This window comes from Zalophus californianus, chromosome 1 (assembly GCF_009762305.2).
Source record: "Zalophus californianus isolate mZalCal1 chromosome 1, mZalCal1.pri.v2, whole genome shotgun sequence".
Taxonomy (NCBI): domain Eukaryota; kingdom Metazoa; phylum Chordata; class Mammalia; order Carnivora; family Otariidae; genus Zalophus; species Zalophus californianus.
In genome coordinates this window covers 55,943,973-55,964,976 of record NC_045595.1, presented here as the reverse complement: position 1 = coordinate 55,964,976, position 21,004 = coordinate 55,943,973, and the positions used below count along the sequence as shown (strand labels likewise).

General features: G+C 57.8%; 1 protein-coding gene across 3 annotated transcripts in view; it reads left to right on the top strand.

Annotated features, from left to right (window-relative positions):
- The window catches only part of FBLN2 (fibulin 2), an 85,354-nt gene that overhangs the window by 61,928 nt on the left and 2,422 nt on the right, over window positions 1–21,004 (top strand). Inside the window, exons 7-17 of one of the 3 annotated variants that reach the window (XM_027586714.2) lie at window positions 238–351; window positions 979–1,080; window positions 3,285–3,425; window positions 7,738–7,872; window positions 9,920–10,057; window positions 11,846–11,989; window positions 12,117–12,245; window positions 12,679–12,804; window positions 14,883–14,999; window positions 15,521–15,649; window positions 20,216–20,339. In XM_027586714.2, the coding sequence (XP_027442515.2) occupies window positions 238–351; window positions 979–1,080; window positions 3,285–3,425; window positions 7,738–7,872; window positions 9,920–10,057; window positions 11,846–11,989; window positions 12,117–12,245; window positions 12,679–12,804; window positions 14,883–14,999; window positions 15,521–15,649; window positions 20,216–20,339 (1,399 nt within the window). The remainder of the gene's footprint in view (window positions 1–237; window positions 352–978; window positions 1,081–3,284; window positions 3,426–7,737; window positions 7,873–9,919; window positions 10,058–11,845; window positions 11,990–12,116; window positions 12,246–12,678; window positions 12,805–14,882; window positions 15,000–15,520; window positions 15,650–20,215; window positions 20,340–21,004) is intronic. The other 2 variants (XM_027586715.2, XM_035723418.1) reach the window with 2 other exon arrangements.

Genomic DNA, 21,004 nt, shown 5'->3' with positions numbered 1-21,004 from the left:
CTAGGAACTCACTCCCCTCCTTCCTCTCCTCCTCCACCCCAAATAGCTATGAGATCGATTTTGCCTGGGGTACATTGCTTCCTGAGCCTCAGTTTTCTCTCCTATGAAATGGGTAGGAGAGGATTAAACAAGGCAGTCTCTGTCAAATGCCTGGTGTGGTGCCCAGGGTGTGAGAAGAGCCTGAGGCCAGGCTGAAGGCATGAGCTGTCCCCCTCCTATCTGCTCTGCCCATGACAGATGGTGACCCCCCACAGCCAGAGGCTGCAGAGGAGTCTGCACTGAAACCAGATTCCTCCCAAGTGGCCTCCAACACCATCGTGCTACCAGTGCCACAGCCCAACACCTGCAAAGGTAACCTGGGCCATGGAGTGGGTCAGGGCTGCCTGCAGAGGGTGAGCTCCCCAGTGCTGGGCATGTGCAAGATGGTCTCCTGCCAAAGGGGTGCTTCTGCTTTGGGAATTTGGTTGATCTTGCCTGTCTGGAGGTCAGGAGTTGAGAGTGTAGCTGAGGAGATGAGGTTGTATGTAGGGGAGGGGGAGCCTAGGGCCAGGGTGTGACCCCAAGCAAGTCAGTTAGCGACTTTTCATCTCAGGTCCTATAATATGGAAAGAATAGAATCCTTGCTTAAGAAACTGTCTTGGAGACTGCTTGCAGTCCTGTGTGGAAAGTTCTCTTTGTTCTTCCTCTCTTCCCTCTTTCTTGTTCCTCCTGTCTGCTTATCCTTTCCCTCCTTCCCTGTCTTCTCTGTTCCCTCCTCTCTGCCAGCACTGTGACTCTAGGGAGGGGTTTGGTGTCTGAGCGGCGGTGGCAGTGGGAGGTCCTGAACATCGTCCCCGACACCAGCTGGCGTATGAGCCGATTTACCGGGGGAGCTTGTGGAAAGGACTGGGGCTGGGGTTCCTTGGCTCCCAGGACCCTCTGCTGGTGCCGGAGGTGATGAGCCTGGTGGTCTCTAATCTCCATGTGGTTTTTCCCCAGACAACGGGCCCTGTAAGCAGGTGTGCAGCGTCGTTGGGGACACAGCCATGTGCTCCTGCTTTCCTGGCTATGCCATCATGGCGGATGGCGTGTCCTGTGAAGGTGAGTACCCCGGGGTCTCTATCCAACTGTGCAAACCTCAGCTGGCTGGTGGCGGGGGCCCCAGAGTGGAGGCGGGGCAAACAGAATGAGGTGGAGGCGTTCTGGATGTGAAACTCACTGTGTTAGTAAAGGAATGGGTCTGGCTGCTCTGACCGGAGCCCCAGATAGAGGAGCTGAAACAGCTCTTCCCTCTCCTGATACCATGCAGAGGCGTGTGCATGCTGTCCAGGGGTATGCAGAGGCGTGTGCATGCCGTCCTGGGGTACGGACAGGCATGTGCCTGCCGTGCAGGGGTACACACAGGCGTGTGCCTGCCGTCCTGGGGCACGGACAGGCGTGTGCCTGCCATCCAGGGGCACGGACAGGCGTGTGCCTGCCGTCCAGGGGTACGGACAGGTGTGTGCATGCCGTCCAGGTGTATGCACAGGTGTGTGCATGCTGTCCAGGTGTGCCCACGGGCGGGCCAGGACTTCAGGCCTCTTCCATCTTGTTGTTCTGCCATTCTCTGGAACAGCGCTTCTCAAACTTCAGTATGCCACAGAGTCACATGGAGGCCTGGTGACAGCACGGATCCTGAGAATTCCACAGAATTCCCAGAGATCTTGACCCACTAGGGCTGGGGTGGGGCCCAAGAATTTGTGTTCCTGATAAGGTCCCTGGACCACACTCCGACTAGCCCTGTCTCCTTGGCTGAGGTTGGTCTGTGACCACCGTGTTCTTGTTCTAGCCTCGTGCGGAGAAAGAGAAAGAGGGGAGTACATGCCCTGTTGTTGTAATGCAGGACTCAGAAGTGATGCTCATTGCTCCCCACTTGTCTCTGAGGGGGAGCAGGGCTGGACAGCAGGAGCCCCAGTTAGATGGCACGTGCTCAGTTCTGTTACTGAAACCAAAGAAGGGGCAGTGGATGTTGGTAACTCTGCCATTCACAAAAGGGCCAAAAGAGCCAAAGAGAGACCAAAAGCTTGTCCCGCTAGGACCAGGTCTTGTCTTGGTGGGACTTCAGCGGACCAGGACCTCCCACTGTGAAATGGGGACATCGGATCCGGCACCTGCTGGGGTGCTTCCCACAGTGAATAACACCTTGAGAGCAACCTGAGAGACCTCGAGACGACACCTCCTCATGTCTGGAGGCAGGACAAGCATGGAGCGTGGAGACAGTCTAGGAAATACTTTAGTTCAGGTTCAAGTTCAGGAGATGTGACTTCGGTGGGTGTCCACGGATATCCACATCCCTATCCAAAGCTGAAACCCCACATCTAGCCCTTTGGCCGAGACTGTTTTGATGTGGATGAAAACCATCCACCTGCCCAGAGAGGGCAGGAGGCTGGTCCAGGGCACACAGCATGGCATGGCAGTGACTGGCAGACCTTTCTCCCAGGTGGTGGGAGCAGATCTCAGGTGGCCTCTGGGTTTCCGTCCCCATGCCTCAGCGTCCTGAAAATGTGAGGACTGCATCTCTCCTGGGTCGGGACTCCTTCGGTCCCTGTCAGGCCTCAGGCCAGTGTCAGTATCTCCGGGTGTCTGCGGGACCCCTGGCAGTGAAGACTGTGAGGTCCAGGCCAGAGGTTGCGGATTGCATTCTGGGGGGGCAGTCTGCCCTGCAGGGAGATCCTCCTAGGCTCCACCCTGTTTAAAACAATCAGATGAGAGTTACCAACCATGAAAACTCAAGATTTTTTTTTTAAATGACCAGATTTAAGGTTTGTCTTCAAACTTCTGCCCACAAGGGGTTCACAGTCCTGGTCTCCCCATAGACAGAGCACAGGGCCCAGAGTGCCCCAATGAGCGCCTTGTCCCCCAACCCCTTTTCCTATGTATGTTGCCAGCTCAGTCCATTAGGCACTTAAGTTCCAGACCCCTGCCATTGCATGGCGCATTGACTGCCTCTGGAGGTGGAATGTCCAGAGCTGGGTGGGAGATGGCCCCTGGTCCCACCCTGCTGTGTGCCCATGGGCGGGCCGCCTGTCCTCTCTCAGCCTCACCTTGCAACCTGTCCTCAGTGGGGTTCTGGCTCTGACAGCCTTTTGACTCTACAAGCTCAGACTTGGGCCCAAAGCCCAGAGGTACAACTGATACGCTAGGAGGCCCTGGGCGGGTCCCTGCCCCTCTCTGGGTCTCAGTTTCCCTCTCTGTCACGGAGTGCTTCATGACAGGCCATGCCCCTCTAACGGCCCTTCTGTTTTTCCTCCTGCGGCCGTCACTAGACCAAGACGAGTGCCTGATGGGCACTCATGATTGTAGCCTGCGACAATTCTGTGTGAACACCTTGGGATCCTTCTACTGTGTCAGCCACACGGTGCTCTGTGCCGAGGGCTTTATTCTCAACATGCACAGGAAGTGCGTGGGTAAGCGAGAGCCCCCTCCTGCCGCCACTGTCACGGCTCTCTGCTCTGCTCCACGCCATGCCGCCACACCGTGGCCACATGCTAAAGGGCCTGCCCTTTGCATATGAGCTCTCAGCACCACCGGCACCCCCTGCTCCGTGTCACGCCCTCTGTGTCCTGGTGTCTTGTCCCGCTGCTTCATCGACGCCACAGGGAGGCTGCTTTCCCCAGGGACCTGTGTGCCCGAGAGTCAGAAAACGAATTGATGTGTGATGCGGCTGGGTCGTTGAAATGAGGAGGCCCCATGTGCCGGCAGCAGGATAGAGTCCATGGGGTCTGGAGGCAGGGAGGCCTGTATTTGAAGCGGGACCCCCTAGGAGCTCTGTGGACTTGGACAAATGTCTTCCCTTCTCCAAGCCTCAGTTTCATTACCTGTAAAAAAGGAGGCATTGATCCCCCTTTAGAAATGATGTGTGTACGGTGTAGCGCAGAGCCTGGGGCACAGTGAGCATGTGATGTCAGCTGCTGAGATTACCCTTGGGTGCTACTAGAATACCCTCCAGAGGTGAATGGTTGGAGTTGGGGTTGGGCAGACCCAGCATCGCACCTCAACTCAGTGTTCATTTGCTGTGTGATGCTGAGCAGTGGAGCTCCCTCTCTGATCCTGTTTCCTTGCCTCTAATCTTGGGGCCAGAGGACTGAGCAAGGGCTGCTACCCAGCGGTACCTAGCTCCTGGCCTGAGTGTGGATGGGGCTGGTGCTCAGTAATGGCCCTTCCCTCCTACCTCTTGGTGCATATGTGGGCTGGGGGCGGGCAGTGAGAAGAGCAGACTTGATGCTCTCCCATGGCTGGGACTTCAGGTGTGCCCTGGGGGCAGTGAGAAGAGCAGACATGATGCTCTCCCATGGCTCAGGGGCCTGATGTTTTCATGGAGGAAACATGATGGTCCTCAACAGAGAGACCCAAAGTAGCAGGGACTTGGGGCAGAAGGTTGGAAATGCTCCAGTAGAGACACAAACAAAGGGAGAGGTCATCCCCACTGGTGGCATCTGGACACACTCCCCATAGAAGATGGCATTTGCGCTGGTCTCTGAGGATGGATGGGACTTGGAAATCGGGAAGGGCATGCAGGGTGGAAGGAAGAGCTCGAACAAAAGTGCGGAGGTAGGAACAGTGCAAAGTGCATCCAGGGCACGTGATCAGAGCCCCGTCTGTCTTCTCTGTGCTTGGGGACCATGTCCAGCCCGGACATGTTCTCTTCCTCACCCTCCGCCACTGGGCAGATGGGCCCACGGTGCTGGGCTGAGGGGCAGCTGCGGACATGTTTGCCCCTGGCCTCCAGCTGTCGGCACAACATGCACCCTCCCGAACCCGCTTCTCCGTGGCTGGGCAGCTCTTCCTGTCTGGGTCGTGTCTGTGTGTGGATATCTGGGAAGGTGGATCCTGCCTGGGCATGTGAGGACCCCTCCCAGGACGCCCTGGCCATGCCTGGGGGTGTGGGCTCCCCCAGTGCCCTGGACAGAAGACCTCATACTAGAAGGGGCCCCCAGGCAGCCAGAAAACAGGTTCTGGGATTAAAAGAGCAAAGGTATATTTCATTCAGCAAAATTTATGAGCTCACATTCTCGTTCTTTCATGTCTCTCTGCTTGTTCATTCTGCACTGATGCCCCAGTGCCCCCCTCCTTCTGCTCCACTGACATGCTCATTTTATCATCTGTTTGCACTTGTTCTCCCCATCACTTCTTCACGCAGAGACGAGGACCGATGTCTTCTGCGGTTCATCTGCTAGCTCCAGGCTCGGCTGTGAACCCCGGCTGGTGCGATGAGAGACTTGCACCTGGGTGAAGAGTGTGCCCTCTGTGGCCAGACTGCCTGGGTTCAAAGCCTGGCTCTGCCACTTTCTAGTTGCAAGACCTTAGACGAGTCCATTAGCCTCTCAGCCTCAGTTTCCCCATCTGTGAAATGACATAGTAGTCACACCTGCCTTTGTCACCGTGGAGATTGAGTTAGTCCACGTAAAGAATATTTGATGTCATTTTTATGATTCAACAAATGGGTTACCCTGAGGCAGCCTGCATAGGTAATGAGCTCCCCATCACCGAAGGTATGTAAGCCAAAGTGGGATAGGGTGGATCCAAGTCCAGAAGACTTCTAATGGGTGTATGATTTCTGCAGTTTGTCTTTTGTGCCCTGCCCTTTGAGGACCATCTTGGCCCCTGGGAAAAGTGTTGCAGATGAGCTGTTCTGCTAGATGATGGGAAGGAAGTGGCCCCAGGTTTTGGGGCCCATCCCACAGCAGCATGGAAAGAGCACAGCTCTGGGCTGGGTGCTCTGGGTTCCCTTCTTGCTGCTGCCATGTGCAGGCTGTGTGACTTCGGTCCAGTCAAGTCACTTTGCTTGTGAAATGGCATCTGTAAATGGCCAGACCCCTAGCGAACCTCAGTTAGTGTCAGCTGCTGTTTCTTATTTTTTTTTTAAGATTTTATTTATTTATTTGAGAGAGAGAATGAGAGAGAGAGAGAGAGCACATGAGAGGGGGGAGGGTCAGAGGGAGAAGCAGACTCCCCACTGAGCAGGGAGCCCGATGTGGGACTCGATCCTGGGACTCCAGGATCATGACCTGAGCTGAAGGCAGTCGCTTGACCAACTGAGCCACCCAGGCACCCGGCTGCTGTTTCTTATTACCGTGGTTCCTTCCAGGCTGTTGGGGCTGTGGAGCTGTGGCCTTTCTGGGGTCGTGGGAGCATCTCTCCCTGTCACTCCATCCTGGCAATCAGAAGTCTTTATCTTGCGCAGCCAAGCCTTCCCAGGAAACTGCTGGCCCGAAACTCTCCGTTTCCCACCTCTCCATCCCCTCCGCCCCCAGAGTCAGGGTCAGCCTGGCCTGCATGCCCTTTGGTCACCTGTGAGTTTGGAAGGGGGTCTTTCCCCACAGCCCTGCACCCCACCTCTCCACCTGGCCTCCATCATCCTTGTAGATGTAGGTCCCAGGTCACCGCCCCTGAGAAGCAGCTCTGACAGTCCAAGGCTCCAAAACAGCAGCTTTTCTCCCCAGTATCTCTACCTTCCCTGTCCCGTCCCCATGCCAGGCCGGCGTTCCTTGAGGGTGGGCGCTGTGGCGACACCCCCGCTTGGCCGGCTGGGCCTGGCACAGAACAGGGGCTGGCTAATGTGTGTCCAAGGGATGAATGCATCAGTGAAGGATTGTTGCGCCTCCCTGCCAGGTGGAGTGTGGAGGTGGCCGGCACGGGGCGGGTCATCCGCTCATGCTCATCCTTAGCACCAGAACCTGGGGCAGGTTCTCCCACCCTCCCTTCTCTCACCTCTGTGGGCTTCTCCCCTTCCCAGTTGCTCATCCCAAGTCTGCTCTTGGCCTCTTCTCTATGCCCTGTCCCCTAGGGGACCTCAGCCCCTGACCGCTCCCCAGTCAGTGTCTCCACTCAGACCCCTTCCGTGAACTCACATGCGTGCCTGGCTGCCTCTTGACACTCAAACTCAGTGTGTTGGTGGGGTTCCCAGCCTTCTGTGCTGGCCTGATCCTCGCAGCCGTCCCCATCTCAGGCTGGCACCCTCGCCTGTCCAACCGCTCAGCCAGAAAGCTCTGTACACCTCTAGGCTCCTCTTTCTCGCTCACCTCTGGCTCATCCATCAGAGGATCCTGTTGGCTCTACCTTCACAGCATTTCCAGACCTGACTTGCTTCTCCTCACCTCCATGGGTGGTGGTCCAAGCCCCATCATCCATCTCCTGTTCTAGCAGCCTCTATGGCTCCCACCTCCCTCTGCATCTACAAACACTCTCTTCTCTCCCCTGCACCCAAACCCCCTCCTGGCCAGTTCTGAGTCTGAGGCTGCCTGGCGGCCCCCTCCTCAGGACCCTGGCATCCATTGTCCCCTCTGCCTGGAATATCTGCTGGACTCATTCTGTCAGCCCTTCACGTGCTTGCTCAAATGGCCTCCTGTATGAGGATCCCCCGGACCTCGCTGCTGCCCTCTCTATTTCTCATTCCCTTCACCCTGCTCTGGCTTTTCCACGACACTTATGACCTCCACCCTCTCTACTTGTTACTTGTTTATTTGTGTCGGCCCCGGCAGGGATTTGTCTGTCTTGTTCACCGTCGGATGTCCTCCGGTGCCAAGAACAATGCTTGTTGGCACAGCAGACGCTTGATAAATCTTTGTTGAATGAACGGCTGCATAGATCGGTGCACATCAACCGCGTGTGGCTCTCTGGGTGGTGGGCACCTTGAGGCCTTGAGGGCAGGGCTGGCTGTGCCAGGCCCGAGGTCCTGGCACCACCCTGCAGCCTCTGACGGCCCCGATCTCCCTGCAGACATCAACGAGTGTGTGACGGACCTGCACTCGTGCAGCCGGGGCGAGCACTGCGTGAACACGGTGGGTTCCTTCCACTGCTACAAGGCTCTCACCTGTGAGCCTGGCTACGCCCTGGAGGATGGCGAGTGCGCAGGTGAGGAGGGCAGGCTGGAGGCCCCGCCCCTGATGTGCCCTGCCTCTTGCCCCGCCCTCGCCCGCCTCCTATCCCACCCCGCCCCTTGACCCGCCCCCACCCCGCCCCTTGACCCGCCGCTGGCCTGACCAGAGCCTCCTCCCTCCCAGCAAGCTCCAAGCACTTGGGTTTCTTGCCTGTGGGAAGACCTCAAAGATGATGGTATTTGGGGCAGAGTGGGGCATCTGAGGCTGGTAGGGGGAGGCCAGAGTGTGCTTCTGGGTGTCAAGTTGTTCCCTCAGCATGCCTCAGTCCCCCTGTTTATACACTGGGGGGTGGAGCTCCACAGAAGGGTCACTTGTGTGCCTTTCACTGGAAAATCCTAGCCTCCTAAGAAGAGGGAGAATTGTCATGGAACCATTTCAACAGATAACTTCCTGGGCTGCTTTTATGTGCCTGGCAGAGTTCTGGATGGCAGGATATGGGCTGGCGTGTGGTGTCCTTGCCCCCACCTCCTGATGAGGGAGACAGGGGCCACCAAGCAAACGGGGAGGGCAGGAGTGGCTGTGGGCTGGGTGTTACTTTAGGTGGGTCTCCAAAGAGGCCCCCCCTTGGAGGTGACGTCCCAAGAATCCAGAGCTGCAGAATGAGAAGCTCCGGGGGAGGAGGCTCTGGGCAGGCAGAGGGAACAGCAAGTATGAGGGCTTTGGGGAGGGGAGAGATCTTGGTGTGGCCAAAGAACAGAAAGTCTCAGGGGTAAAGGCAGGCTGGGAGCGTGCAAGAAGTGGGACAGGGCTGGTAGGCACCATCGGGGAGGAGGTTTGGAGTCTTAACATTTTTAACTAAAAATGCCCAGAAGAATGTCACCAAAGAGGTAAGACCCACAGAAGCACTCAAGCGTTGCAAACCCTGGAAACTGGATGAAAAGGGACCTGAGGTTGGGCATGAGCTCAGAGAGGTGGATTAGCAAGCCCTACTTTGGGCCCTGAGCCTGGGTGGAGTGAGCGGGGAGGAGAGGTGAGCCCTCGGCACACACGTGTGCACACACAGATCCGGGGCCAGCCCCCCTTCGAAGACTCTGACACCTGGGGAGGGGCGCACCTCCCTGGACGTGTCCCACGCCCCCTGCCCCTCTGTCATCTCGGGTGCTGGCCGCCACCTCCTTAGACCAGAGTAGCTGCAGAGGGGCTGCCTCCTCAGGCATGGTCTTGGGACAGGGGCCACACCCGGTCCACATTTGGGTGCCTCGAACCCAGCACAGGGCCTCTCAGAGACCGGGCTGCTGTGGAACAGTGGTGGACGCCTTGGAAACCAGACAGGGGAGGGATGGAGGGAAGGACAGGTGGAAGGACTGCAGACAGACAGACACACAGGCCTTGGTCTGGCAGTCAGGGACACAGTGAGTATACGCCCTGCCGTGGACTCCCTGTACGTCACCCTTCTGCATCCTGTCTCGGTTCCTCGTCTGTCGGAAAGGCCGGCTGTACCTGCTGCAGGAAGGCCGAGGGAGGGCTCAGTGCCAGCGCTTTGTAAACTGTGGGGTGCTGCACGGAGGTCAGGGGCCCTCAGGGACTTGCTCCATGCCACAGAGCAGGTGGGGACAGCGGTGCCTTCCAGATCTGGCAGCTCCCCCCTCAGTGCCACCTCCCGAGAAGGCTGGACACAGGCCCTGGGGGACTTGGGCCCTCGTCCTCATTTCTGCCTGCCCCGGGAGCACAGACCCTGGAGCAGGCCCCAGCCCAGGGTCCCAGAGCCATCAACCGTGTTCGTGCCTCCATCCCCCGTGTTTAAGATGGCGTTTGTCATAGCCCCTACTTGCTGGGGTTGTCGGGAGCACCAGGTAAAGAAAGCCCCGTCAGGGTGCCGGGGAAGGTGCCTTCTGCCGCAGAGATGCTCCGGCACTGTGGTGATGGCATCGTTAACTACTGGCCTGGGTCCCAGCAGCGAACTTGCTCTGCCACCCTCCCATGATGGAGGAGACCTTTGCAACCGTCATGGTCACGGTAGGGCATGTGGGCAGGGGCCTGCCAGCCCCACTGGCCTCTGACACCCTGTCTCTGTGTGGCAGACGTGAACGAGTGTGAGCTGGGCACGCACAATTGCCAGGCGGGCTTCACGTGCCAGAACACCAAAGGTTCCTTCTACTGCCAGGCGCGCCAGCGCTGCATGGAGGGCTTCCTGCAGGACCCCGAGGGCAACTGCGTGGGTGAGCAGGGGCTGCGGGGGCTGTGGCCGCCGCCGGGGGACTCCGGGAGGGCTCGTGGGGACCTGGCCCCGGGATGCACTTGCGAAACAGAACTCTTGAAATCCTGACCTGTCTGACCTTGGCTGAGTTCCTGCTCCTGTGGCCTCAGTTTACCCTTCTCTGGGATTGGACGGCATGAACGTCTATCAGAGGTTTTTAAACAAGTAGCAGTAAGGAATATCTTTATATCTTGATCTGGTACACACACACACACACACACACACACACACACACACACACACACAGCTGGAACAGGGACTCCACAAAACGTTACCCTACTACACGGGATACTAGCTAAAATTTCTATTTGTAGAGAATGTTAGTGAGACATGGGGTTGAGCTCATGCCACACTCATGGGTCAAGACCTGCAGTTTGGCACATGGTGGCCTAGCTGTCCTCGCCTGGGTCTGAGATCTCACACTCTCCCCACCTCTCTTCACCTCCTTCCACAACGCTGCTGGCCTGCTGCAGCCTCACCTTCCCGGGGCTGCTGATGTTGTCGGGTCCAGAGGCGGGGCACCAGAGCCCCTGCGGGACTGACGGCATCTGCAGCAGGCATGGTCAAGGTGGCGCTCAACCCTGTGTGTGTGGTGGGGGGGGGCGGTGAAAGATGCAGGAGGGGTGGAAAGACAGGCAGGTGTGCAAGGCCAGCCGCTGTGGATAGAAACCGGGGTGTGTTAGAAACAGCTTCCATCGCACACCCTTCCCTCACGTGGGCAGCTGGTGGGACAGGTGTCTCCATCTTACAGGGAAGACACTTAGGGACAAGCGGTGTGTTGGCTTTATATGAAGCCTTTCTCAAGACTCTGTGGGGGTCCCTCTAACCATGCTGGGAGCTGGAGCTGTTTCTGGGATACCCCCTTAACAGCTCCTCACTGTGTGACTCTGGCAGTGGCACAGGGACCCCCCAGGGCTGTGGGCACAAGAGGGTCCCTGTGATCCTCAGCCAGGGTCAGGGAAATGTGAGGCGGGGGGGTCTGCCCGAATGCCAGCAGTTCTTCAGTGATTCATTCATTGACAGCGTTTTCAGAGCACCTACTATGTGCCTGATTCTAGATGTCAGGGAGTTACAGCACTTCACTGAGACATTTTGGAGGAGGAGGGACTAAGCAAACACATTTGTAGAAGTGGCAGTTATTCAAAGGTGCTTTGATAAATAATAAAACAAGTAGGGGATAAAATCTTAAAGGAGGGCTCATCTACCTAGAGTGGTTGGGGGCCTCCCTGAGGAGGTGACATTGGGGCAGGGACCTGAGCAAGAGAGGGAGCCAGCCATGCAAATATCAGAGGGCAGTGTGTGCCAGAGAAGGGGGGGACAGCATATGCCAAGGCCCTGTGGTGGGCTGGGGGCACTTTGAGATGATGAGGAGGCCAGTGAGGCTGGAGCATAGTGTGAGGGAGAGATGGAGGATGAGCTTGACAGGTTGGCAGGAAGAGCCAGGGCAGGGGTGTGACTTACTGTAGTTACCCTAGAACTCAGCTTCAAGTTCTAGGGGGGCCACTGTCTTCAACTGCCTCATCAGGGCAGCTGTGAGACTAATGTAGGAAGAGCTCGGCAGGTGCTTAGGTTCTTGAAGGAGAAGGCCCTGGGGTCATAGGACACAGGAGGGGGACACTCATCCCGCAGCCCTGTCCAAGGCTGGTCTGGATCCCCAAACCGGCCACCTCCGGGTGTGGCCCTGGACTCAGAAGCCAGGACGCGGGGAGGGGCCGTGCCAGGCTCCCTGTCACCTCCATCCCTTCTGCAGACATCAACGAGTGCACGTCGCTGGCCGAGCCATGTCGGCCAGGCTTTAGCTGCATCAACACCGTGGGCTCCTACACGTGCCAGAGGAACCCGCTGCTCTGTGGGCGTGGCTACCACGCCAACCAGGACGGGACCAAGTGTGTGGGTGAGGCCAACCACCTCCCTGCCCACCTTCCACCCAGCCTGGGGCTTCCCGGGTTCCTCGGCCCATGGGTGGCCCTGGCCGAGGGGGAGCCTGGGCCTCAGGGTGCCCTGCTCGCCTTCCCTGGCAGACGTGAACGAGTGTGAGACGGGGGTGCACCAGTGCGGCGAGGGCCAGGTGTGCCACAACCTCCCCGGCTCCTACCGCTGTGACTGCAAACCTGGCTTCCAGCGGGACGCCTTCGGTCGGGCCTGCGTCGGTAGGTGGGCCCTGGTGGCCGGGGACCCCTCTGTGGTGTCCCCCTGCGCCGGGCCCTCCCCTCAAGCCGCCTCCTCCTTCCTGCCGGCCCTGTCCTCCGCCTTGCTCTGCTGTTCCTCTTTGCTCTGGTCTCCTCTGCTTCTCTCAGCACGGCCCTGTCACCCTTCTTTCTTGCCTCTTGCTGTGTCTGCCCGTCCTTCTGTCTCTGCCTCCAGCCTCTTTCCAACACTCTTGCTGCGTTTCTCCTCGGCCCCTGGTCTTGTTGCCTCTCCTGTTCCTTGTCCAGGTTCCTCCCTGTTTCTCCTCCTGGGTCTCTGTGTCTCCATCCTCACCCAACCCCTCTTCTACCTGGGGGTGGAGGGAGCTGGCTCCCAGGGCCCTTCTGCCCTCCCTTCGGGCCGCCCACCCCCTGCCTGCCGCCTGCCCACCCGCAGACGTGAACGAGTGCTGGACCTCGCCGGGCCGCCTGTGCCAGCACACATGTGAGAACACACTAGGTTCCTACCGCTGTTCCTGTGCCACCGGCTTCCTGCTGGCTGCAGACGGCAAGCGCTGTGAAGGTACCACTGACCCCGACCTCTGACCCCGCACAGAGGTCCCCACCATGTAAAAAGCCCAAAGCCCTGCCAGCCCCTAGCTTCATACCTTCCCCAGCCCCATCCCTACCTCACACCACTTCTCTGCCTCTGCCAAAGCCCTCCCAGAGGGCCCAGGGTCCGGCCATCTCACACCAGAGGGGCTGGGTTTCTGCGTCGTCTGCACCCCCAGACAGGAGCTCCTTTCAGGCGGGGATGACAGCCTAGCCTCGGCCCCTTAGTAGGTTCTGATCCTGGTCATGATTGCACAGCCTGGGGGTCCAGGCAAGGAACAGAAGTGAGTGAAACATGGCATCAGGCTCAGGGCAGCTGGAGAGCCCAGTGGTCATCAAGAGGGAATGGCAGCCACACAGCACCTGGAGTTGGTGCTGCCCAGCAGTGACAGTCCAGGCTGACCCGATCTTGGTTTTCCAGATGCTAGAAATGTAGCTCTCTAAGTAAAATCTGCTGGTTTTTACATGTTACAATAGATTTAAACTTCTAAAAAACACACCGTGAGTTAAACCAAGCGTATGAATGGGCTGGACCCTGCCCAAGGGTCAGGCGGTAGGTGAGGGAAGAGGGTGTGGCTCTCTAGCCGCTCCTAGCCTGGAGGCGCTTTCCTTACTTCCCTCCTGGGGAGGGGAGCCTGCAGAGACCTGAGCTGGCCCTCCCATGGGACAGCACCAGCCCAGGGGCAGGGCAGTGTGACCAGGCCCGGCTGCCTCAGAGGGCATTTGGAGGGCCCCCCAGGAACAGACCTCATCACATTCATTCCTTTGTCTGTGTTCTGATCACTTGTGAGCCCCTCCTCCAGGCCAGGCTGGGTGCAGCGAGGGGCGGGCATGGGTCTCGAATGGTGTGGCTCATTCACTCGCTTCTTGGTCCTTCTGCCTTCGCTGCCACCATCCTTGCTTCAGGCAGCTTCTCTACACCATCTGTGGCTGGATGTCACCTCTGGAGACCCAGAGATGAAGCCAGTGTGGCCCCTGGCACCAGAAGCTCAGAGCCCAGTATAGAAGATGATGGCTCGTTTCATGTGAACGCCATGTGTGTTGGGAAATTCTGAGGGGGATCTGGACGTGAGTCAGATGGCGGCCCACCAGACCCTGCGTGACCGACTTCCCCTGCTCCTCTCCCCTGGCCCCCTCTGCTCTGACCACACCAGCGTCCTTGCTGGCCCTCGAGGGCACGAGGCACACTCTCACCACAGGGCCTTTGCTCTTGCTGTGCCTTCTGCCTGGAACGCTTTCCCCAGTTGCCCACATGACTGCAGAACTGCAGCCTCCCAGACACTCTCCCTTTTCCCTCTCTACTCTTTCCCCACAGCGCTTGCTCCTTGGACGTACTAGTTATTTGATTCATTCAGTTATCCCCCCTCCCCCTCCTTTCCCAACACACATGGGAACAGCAGCTCCACGAGGTGGAGATTTTGTCTTGTTCATGGCTAAGTCCCCAAATTCAGCACAGGCCCGGCACATTGTAACAGCTCAGCATTTCTTGGTTGGATGAGGGAGAGCCAAGTGCCAGCCCTCACCGAGCTCAGAGGCCAGTGGATGTTCCATCTGAGCCATGAGTTGACCTCACACACTCCCACACCGTTTGGCTCATGTGCCCACACGTGCAGCTCTGGTTCCTTCCCCCACCACCCCCCCAGCCCAATGCAGAGCCAGGCATGAGGATCAGGACAGGCTGGTGAGGCCCCAGAGCTTGAGGGGGTCCTTATTAGCACCTAGATGATGCCTCCCAGAGCCATCTCTACCAGCTGTTATGGCCTCTCAATGGGGCAGCATCTAGCTCCCCACCGGGGACAGCCCAATCTGCGGCTGTCTCCTCCAGGCAGCAGGCCGAGACCCCACCAGCAACTCTAGCGCTGCCCCTGCCCCAGCCGCATGCCCCAGGTGGGCTCCTTGCCCTTTTCCGGGCCTCTAATTCCCCACTGGCCCTTAAGAGAGGCTGGAACGAATGGCTTCCCAAGATAAGGCTCTAAGTAAGCTGGGACCTCAGCCCTCGCCGCCCGGCTGGCAGGACTCCGCCCTGACCACGGGCCAGTGTCCCCACAGATGTGAACGAGTGTGAGGCCCAGCGCTGCAGCCAGGAGTGCACCAACATCTACGGCTCCTACCAGTGCTACTGTCGTCAGGGCTACCAGCTGGCTGAGGACGGGCACACCTGCACAGGTGACTCTCCTCTGCCCCGGGGCCCCTTCCTGAGAGGCACCCCTTCTCCGTGTGCCAGGTTCCCAGAGACTCCCTGCTGGGCCCGGGACACACAGGACACACAAAGGCTTCAGCCTCACATTAGAGCCGGATTCCCAGCCCTGCGATCTCCTTGGCTATGTGACCTTAGGCTCCTCCTCTGTAAAGTGGAGGTGATGGTCCTGGCCTCAGCGGGATGAAGGATGGGGTTACATACCTTGTCCAGGCCTGTGTCTGGTACCTTATTGGCCCTGCACTGCTAGTAGTAATCATGGAGTGAGCACTGGGAGTCCCAGGGAGTGAGCCCTGGAATGGGAGTTCTGTTTTGCTGTGTGGCCATTGGCAACTCTCTTCCCCTCTCTGAGCCCAGTTGTCCTCATCGTTAAAATGGGCCCCTAGGCTCCAGGGCTTGTGGCAGGGCTGTGGCAGGGCTGGGATGACTGTCCGTGGCTGGGCCCTGTGGGTACAAGGGGTTCACCAGGGGCCGAACCTCTTTCTGACAGACATTGACGAGTGTGCTCAGGGTGCCAGCATCCTCTGTACCTTCCGCTGTGTCAACGTGCCAGGGAGCTACCAGTGTGCGTGCCCGGAGCGGGGCTACACCATGACGGCCAATGGGAGGTCCTGCAAGGGTAAGCAAGGAGGTCCCTGCCCCACCAGAGTCTCGGGCAGGCCCTGAGCAGCTTGCTGTGTGCTTGGAGCTCTGACACCTAGTACATAAACATGGAACGGCCGATGCCGCTAGTGGCCATATTAGCCGAGGTCCGTGTCTGGGTTGAAGAAGGAGACAGTCTTTCTGCTGTTTGACTCAGCTTGGGCTCAGCTGTGGGCCCTCTCTTAGGAGAGGGACAGGGATCCTGAGGGGTGGTCCTAAGACAGGAGACCTGTCCAGTGGAGAACCTGAGGAGGTCTCCGGGGTCCCAGTGCCCGTCCGCAAGCATTGCATCTGCTGACCTTGCACATGCAGAAAGACGTGGTCCCAGCCAGAGCTGTGTAGAGCTGGGTAGGGCTGCACGGGGCTTCCCACCACTAAGGATGTACAAACCGGCTAGGCAGTTACCTGTTTTTGCAGTTTGCAGCTACTTTTCTGGATGAAGACCAGGTTCCGTGACATCTAATCTTCCTTCTATGTTGGGGAGTCACGATACTAAGTTCAGTTCCATTGGGACTTACTGAGGCCACCAGATTCTAGGCCTGGCAAGCCACCCGGGGAAGGTGGAGGGGTCTAGAATCCACCCGGGCAGGACACAGGAATATCCGACCCGCCCCCCACCGCTCCCCCGCACTAGAAGTGACCACTCAGGGCTTCACAGCCCAGCCCGCCTGCCCTCCTTCTGGCCTGCGTGGCTGACTCTTCCCTGGATGGTGGGGCTAAGAATCCAGAGTCCCCTGGGTTGCAGCTTTGGTCTACCAAGGCAGGCACTGGTATTCCTGCAGGACCAGGGGTCAGAATCGGCCCTGGGCAGGGTACAGAGTTAGACCAGTGTCTAGACCAGTTAGACCATCCTGGTGGTTGCTACCTGTAAATGGTTCCTGAGATCATTTTGGTAGATCTCAGCTGGTTGGTTTTGGGTTTTTTTTTTTTTTTTTTTTAATTAGTGAAGAACAAAATACAGGATCGGGTAGGGTGCAGTGGACAGAGTAGATCAGGGAGCACCATGCCTATGCAGACTGTTCCAGTCCATATGTGTATACTTAGTCTAATGCAAAAGGATTCTTTACCATAGGTTGATGCAAAGAAAAAATAAAAGACCCCAAGTGAGGGTAGGTAAATCACGGTCGTGGAGGCCTGGTAGGCTCACAGAAGCTGACCTCCCTGGCTACAAAGCCCTCTGCTTTTTAGTTTAAAAAAGAGTAAGTATGGGCTCCATCAAAGGTGAGAATTTTGCCTGCCATCTGGGTTGTGTGGGACACATGGCTTTATGTTCCTACAACAGGATTTCATTTTAGAGAACAAGGCTCTGTTCCACCTGATGGCAGAACACAGGTGGGGTCCCTTCTCTGAAGTCCAGTCAGACCCTGCAGTGACTTTGCTCTTGAAAACCTGTTCGAGTCCAGGATGGTCTCTCCCCAGCCCATGTCCGCTGGGGTCTGTGGGCTGCCTGGCTAGCCGACGGCGTCTCTGTTGCCACCAGAGAGGGCTCCCTGGGCCCGGGTGCATGGCTGTTCTCACCGGCCCTGGTGCATCTGACCCCCAGCACCCATCCCTGGCTCTGGCCCCTGCAGCTGCTCGTGCTTGCCCTCATCCCTGGTCACTGCATCCTTCTCCCAGGGGTGGCCCCCCCCCGGGTGAGGCCCAGGTCCCCTCTCTCCAGTTCCTGCTGCAGCCCCCACCAGGAGGTTAGGCGAGAGCAATGCCCCAGTGTACATGTGATGCCTTTTCTGCCCCTCCACACTGTCTTGCTGGAAAAGTCTCTGTGCTGTCACAGGGTGGTCAAGGACAGAGCGTGGAAGGGTGGTTCTGCCTGGCCGTGTCCACTTCTGGAGTCACCCGTGGTGCCCACGTCTGCAGCCGCTGACCTTCAGAGCTAAGCGGCGGCCCTCTCTGTGCTCCGTGGTGCTGTTCTGACTCAGGCCAACCACGGAGGTCTCATGGCTCCCAACGGGAGGATGGAAGGACAGCCGTAGGAGAACAGAGTGTTCTGGTTAATATGTCACAGTAAATCCTGCCCCTCTTCAGTGGTAAAAAAAAAAAAAATGGACAGAAAAATGTGAAGGAATTGAGACTTGGCAGTGTCTCCTAGAATACATACTCCATGCAGGCAGGGCCATGACCCTCATTCATCAGCATGCAGGGCAGCGCCCAGCACGTAGCAGGTGCTTATTGAACACTCAACCCCTCGACTGAACTGAGCGGCAAGTTCTGCTGATACTTGGATGCATCTTTTCCCAGTCTCTTGTTATGCCAACATACATACAGTATGTATATATACAATATAATAGGAGTTAAGATCATGTGGAAAATAACCTTGAATTCTGCCTTTGTTTTGTTTTGAATATATGTAAAGCCCTTATCAGCAGTCCACTCACAACAGGCTAGCTCTTAGCAACGCTATTAGTCTGAGCACTTTGTCCCCTATTCCCTCCCATCTGGGTTGTGGGTGGCACTTGGCTGTCTCAGCTGGGGCTGCAGTGACACCCCTGAGGATATGGCCTTGTCCAGCTCTCCCTTTGGCCTGACCTCTCTAAGAGAGGCTCCAGGGATGAGGACCCCGCAGACACAAGGGGCGGGGACCCTGGGGTCCTAGGGAAGTCCTGTGACAGCTTTCCGTGAGCATGGTGAGGCCAGGCTCCAGGGGTGCTGACCCTTGGCTCTTCTCCCTCCTACTTCAGCACTGGGCTGGCAGACAGCAAGAAGCAGCTCCCTCCCCATTCCCGCCACACCCCTGCCCAGGATCAGGGGCAGGACTTCCTGCTCACCAGTGTGGGCAGCCTGAGTATCGCTGGGGCCAGAGGGGGAAAAGCAGGAGGCCCTCCCTTCATGTGGATTCAATTAATGAACCATCAGGACGATAACCGCGCCCATCCTGGCCCCACTGGCTCCTGCCCTGTTTTCTCCCACTCACCTCTGTGCCACCCTGGGAAATCGGGATCATGACCCAGTTTGCAGAGGAGGAAAGGGAGGGAGGCTTGGAGAGGTGAATGAATGTCAGCTGCTCTGTTGCCACAGAGGGTGGTGGCCAACAGCCTGGAGTCAGCATATGAGGATGGGAAGTGACACCATACCTGCCTCGTGGGGTTGTGAGGACAAATGGGTTAATGAGCGCAGAGGGCCCCAGCATTGGACGGACACCAGGCGTAGACTTGGGATGCAGTTGGCTTCTGTTACAGCTGTCCTGGCGTTCCTGGCACGCTGCTATTCTAAGTAGGAGTCCGTGTGGCATCGGGACTGGGTCCCTGGCTTCCAGCCCTAGCTGCCTGCTGACTGCTGTGTGACCTTGAGCGAGCCTCTGCCCCTCTCTGGGCCTCAGTTCCCTCCTGTGTCCAGGGAGGCCTGTGGCCCTCACTCTACAGGCCTGGCATGAGGATTGAGTGAGGAGAAACCCCTAAACTGGATCAGTGTGGAGGATTGGAGCAAGAAACCAGAAGCCTCCCAGGGAAGCTCCTGATAGGCTCTGTCCCCCTCACCCCAGCAACGGCCCCTGGGGCCTCTCTCAGCTGAGCAGCTAGTCTTCACGGACAGGGTCTCTGGAACCCATTTATTTGATGTTACTTGTCCTGCAGGTTGCCTGTGCACACACACGCACACAAGTTTGCTTCTCTGAGCTTTTGTCAGATATTTATATGTCTCTGCATGTGTGAGTGTGTGTCAGCATCCTGTTTGTGTCTGTGATTCTGTGCATCTGGGTGAGTATGCTTGAGCATTGGGGGCGTGCTTAACCACGTGCCTGTCTGTGTGAGCGTGCACAGGAGGCGTGGGCATGTCTGTGCAGCTTCGGGGGGGCATGCGTAGCTGTGCATCAGAGTCTGTGTTTACAAGTGATGGGTCTGACACTTCCATCCGGCAATACGTGTGGAGCACCTGCTCTGTGCCAGGCACTCCGCTAGTTGCTGGGGACACCACGGGACCAAGAAAGACACACACCCCTGGCCTCCTGGAGCTCACACTGAGGAAGGGGAGGTTGGACACACAACAGACGGACGAAGTAGCGTGTGTTTCCAAGCAGGACAGCCAGTAGAAGGAGAATAAAATGGGAGGGGGACCACTGTAGGGTGGTCAGGGAGGGTGTCCTGCAGGGGGTGACCCTGAGCTGAGACCTAAAAGATGAGAAGAAGCCAGCCCTGGGAAGATGTGGGGAAAGTGTTTCAGTAGCAGACACAGCATGTGCAAAGCCCCTGGAGTGGGATGGGCATCGGGGTGTTGGAGCAGCGCAGAGATGTCCAACAGGCTGCAGCCCAAGTGGAAGGAGAGAAGCTCAGAGAAGGGCCAGAGGGGTGTGGGTGGAGGGGCTCGGTTTTCATTCTGGGAGCATGGGAAGCCCTCAGGGGACACAAATGATTTATTTTAAAGTGAGGTCCTCAGCTGCTGGGTGTGGAGTGGACAAGGTGGGTGTGTGCGGTGGAGGGTGGTGGGGAGCTGTGTGCTTGCAGCAGGGACCAGCTGCCCTGAGACCCAGGCCTCCAGCATGGGCTGCAGTGGTTTGGACGAATGCCCCCAGCTGAGGGGTCCCCATCATCACCCTCCTCTTCTCCCCCAGACCTGGACGAGTGTGCACTGGGCACCCACAACTGCTCTGAGACCGAGACCTGCCATAACATCCGGGGCGGCTTCCGCTGCCTGCGCTTCGAGTGCCCTCCAAACTACGTCCGGGTCTCCGAAACGTGAGTGCCCCTGCCCGGCCTTGGGCCGGGGACCCCTGCACCCCTCTTGGGCTGCCAGTCTTCACCCCTCCTGCTCTTCACAGGTCCAGATGGCCGGGTCTGTGGTCTGACCACACAGGGTACAAATAAAAGCACCTTGCAGAAAGCTCAGAGCAAAGAGAACAAAGGGAAGACACCTCACAGAAAATCTCAGTCCCCTTTCCCCCACCCACGCACCCACACACATAATATACTAGCTAGCGATTGTTGTGTAACACATTATCCCAACACATAGCACCTTTCCATGACAACCAGTTATTATCCCCCGTGGTTTGGAGGGTCAGGAAGCCGGGAGCAGCTTAGCTGGGTGGTTTTGGCTTCAGGTCTCCTGGAGCCGTGTCATCTGAAGGCTCGAGTGGGGCTGCAGGACCCTGTCACTCACCCACGTGGCTCTGGGCAGCAGGCTCCTTGCCATGGGGGCCTCTCCATGAGGCTGCTTGTGATGTGGCTTCCCTGGCACGGGTCATCAGGAGACCAGGTGACAGTCCTTTGTAACCTAACCTAACATTAGAAGTGACATACTGTGCCACAGGCCACACAGTCCAGCACTGCGAGAGGTGGGGGGTACCTGGAGGATACACAAGGTGTGGCCACCAGGAGGTGGGACACCCAGGACCATCCTACAG